The 3,063-nt window shown below is 38.9% G+C and overlaps 1 protein-coding gene across 8 annotated transcripts in view; it reads left to right on the forward strand.

Annotated features, from left to right (window-relative positions):
* Positions 1–2,859, forward strand: part of fam53b (family with sequence similarity 53 member B) — a 105,457-nt gene extending 102,598 nt beyond the window's left edge. For 6 of the 8 annotated variants that reach the window (XM_048608908.1, XM_048608909.1, XM_048608902.1 and 3 more), the window contains exon 6: positions 289–2,846. In XM_048608908.1, the coding sequence (XP_048464865.1) occupies positions 289–654 (366 nt within the window). In that variant the 3' untranslated portion in view covers positions 655–2,846. Of the gene's footprint in view, positions 1–288 lie in introns of all 8 variants that reach the window. The other 2 variants (XM_048608901.1, XM_048608906.1) reach the window with 1 other exon arrangement.
* The last annotated feature ends 204 nt before the right edge of the window (positions 2,860–3,063 follow it).

Here is a 3,063-nt window from a genome sequence, read left to right on the forward strand (position 1 = left end):
AAGGCAGTCCATTTCCCGTTCCAGTCAACAACCAAAAATATAGAAAAAAATAAAAAGATACAATCTTCTCAAAGGCACACTCTCTGGAATTTAAACAAACCTGGCAATTTGATTTTTGGTAAGAGATTCTATTTTTGTGTTATTTTACTAACGGGTATGACGTTGTTCAGTGCTAATCATTCATGCTGGGAGTAGAGGAAGATATCCTGGTAAAGCTGGAGGTCACTAAGCTTTTGAATTTTGAAAGCATTACCTTTTCATCTGCTGTTTTGTGATTTCTCTTTATAGAATCTCAGGAATTTTCACAGCCCCTGCTCAGTGGGTTCCACTGGGAATGATTGCTGCCAGCAGGAACAGACCATCTCACCGAACTCAACGGCAGCAAAGACATGGACACCACACGTCTATGTTTCAGCTCCCATGCCGGGCACAACCCCCGCCTGCAGTCCAGAACCACAGCATCATGGAGACTCAGAAAAGCCCTCTACTAGCAAAGGGGAAACTGGCAGGGAGAACACTAAAGTGTTTGGAGTTGTGAAGCAAAGCTGGCCAAGTGAGAAGAATGATAAAGACTCATGGAGGAAGGAGGAAGCTGGACAAGATGTGTTTCAGCTGGATGGTGAACTAGACATTGAGCAAATAGAAAACAACTAGGCTATCAGGTTCTAGGATGCATGAGCAGATGAGATCTATAAAATTGTGCACAGTTTGCTGCATTTTTTTGTGTTTTTAAACAGTGCTCCAAGGGCATGTTAAGTCAAACAACTTCACATCTCAGTATGTCTATACCTGAATATTCAATTTGCCAAAAGACAGTCAGACAGTCCTGCCTCTGTGGGAGCAAACCCAAACGGGATTGGAGGTAATTTGTTTTTGACCTACTCATTATACACAGACATAATTGTCCAAGACATTGGGTTTAAAAGCATGCTCAACAAAGAGTGGTCGCTCTCTACATGTTTTTATCTAAGCTTGCTGGTAGTAGTTTTATATAAAAGCTGCTTCAAATGTAGTGCGAATGATCTTTGCCATTCTGATTTAGTAATTGACACTTTTCCCAATATCTGCGTCGCCGCCACCCCCCCCCCGCCAAACAATCCTAACAAAGATGCCAACTTTCCAACCCCAAACTGTGATCTCAATGGACTGAAGCCACAAAAGCAATCTGTCACATGCTGCACGTTTGTATACTGTTTTGTTTTTGTTTTTGTTTTGTTTCCTTGTACTTACCTATTTATTTTTAAAACTGCCCTAATGTTTAGCTTGCTTCACTTTTTTTTCTTGCATCTCGACTCTGGTATTGTCTTGCTGTGGTGAGCAAAACAACAGAACCATTTAAGTTTTTTGACTGCTGTCTTATGTTTCCCAGCATGTTTGTACTGCATTATTACAGATATTTTCCTCCCATTTTCAATGAGGGAAAATATAATCAGGATCAAAATATGTTTCTCTGTGTTTGCAATGGGACTCAGTCGTTAACTCCTCTTCACTGGTGCAATGAGGCGATTGATTGCCTACCTTGCTGTAGAATTCTGAGGAGTATATACCCACTGGTATCTATAGAATGCCACTTGCTGAGCTCTTGACCAAAGGATATTAGCAGCCTGACATTAAAGAAGGGCAGGGCTAAAACAGACAGCAAGAGATGGGAAATCACTTAATATTTTATCAGTGAATTTCAAAATTATAGGAATACTGTCTTCGAACAAATCTAGTTGCAAAGGAAACTGTCCAGGATTCCTATCAGAATCGGGAGAATTGGCATCTCTGGTTTAGACACCACCAGATTCCCAATTTTGTGCGTATGTGTGTATGTGTGTGTGTGTGTGTGTGTGTGTGTGTCTACTGTAGACTCAGGGTGTCCATAAATGGACTTATAATATGAACATTTTTTTTAAAAACCCACAACTTTTCTTAATTTATATTAAAATTGTACAATACAGGACAAACATGTTTTCTACTGCAAGGATTATTTTCTCGTACTGCATGTAACAAATTATCTACAACCTCATTCTTTGCAATATGTTTTTAACAGGAATTAGTTACATGGGAAGTTTAACAGTTAATACCAGTGCTGCTGGTTTCAGATAGAACTTCAGAAGGCTATTATTGTAAGTGAGTTGGGAGCGAGATCGTGTATGACGAGGTTACACTTCTAATGTGTGACTGTCTTTGCTTGCGTATTACAATTTCTGGAATGTCAGGAATTCCAAGAAGAAAAGCAAGGATGTCTATGAAAGTATTGACTATTTTAAAACATTTTTTTCCAAACGTAGACCAAGCAATATTTCTGCCGAGACTGCACTAGCTGCATGTGCGAGAGAAACTGATGGTAGCACAACGCATTATTTAATGTTGAAGGCCTTGCAACGTGTGGAATGCTATCTAGTATGGGATGACTCAGAATTGAGCCATGAAAGCCACTGGTTAATTTGTAGTTTTTCCAACCATTAGTTGCAGTGATAACGCAGCACTACCTAACCTGTTTGCCTTACTGTACTTCAAAAGCTTACACAGTAAATGCTACAGTTATATATGGCTAATCTGGACATTTCAACTTGATATTTAAGGGAAATTATGCTAGCAAATCTCGGTGCATACTTTGTATGAAAAGACTGCTTGTATACAGTGAATGCATGGGCTACAGTTGCTGAAATAAATTGGAGAACACTGCTGTATTTCAGAAAATTTGTAATGGAGTTCTTAACTAGAAGCAAGGAAGTCTTTAAAGATTTGAAGCATGTTCTGAATCAGTAAATCTGATTTCTATGAAGAGACTGTCTTCAGCAAAACTGTATCACTTCCTGTTGTTTTACATGGGCTGTTCTCAATTTTCAATAAAAAGAAATTGAAGCTAAATTTGTTTTCTGTCATTATGCTGCCATTGTATGGTCTTCATTATTTGTGCATTTCACATTCCCCGCTTTCACTGGAATGGATTTGGCTATTGCTGCAATTTGTACATTATTGGAACTCAGTAGCAATTATTAGTGAGGAAGATTGAACCAGGCTTGTACAAAGTGAGACTACAACATCATGGGAATGCAAATCAGAATCTGGGAG

This window comes from Rhincodon typus, chromosome 20, assembly GCF_021869965.1.
Source record: "Rhincodon typus isolate 14 chromosome 20, sRhiTyp1.1, whole genome shotgun sequence".
Lineage (NCBI taxonomy): Eukaryota > Metazoa > Chordata > Chondrichthyes > Orectolobiformes > Rhincodontidae > Rhincodon > Rhincodon typus.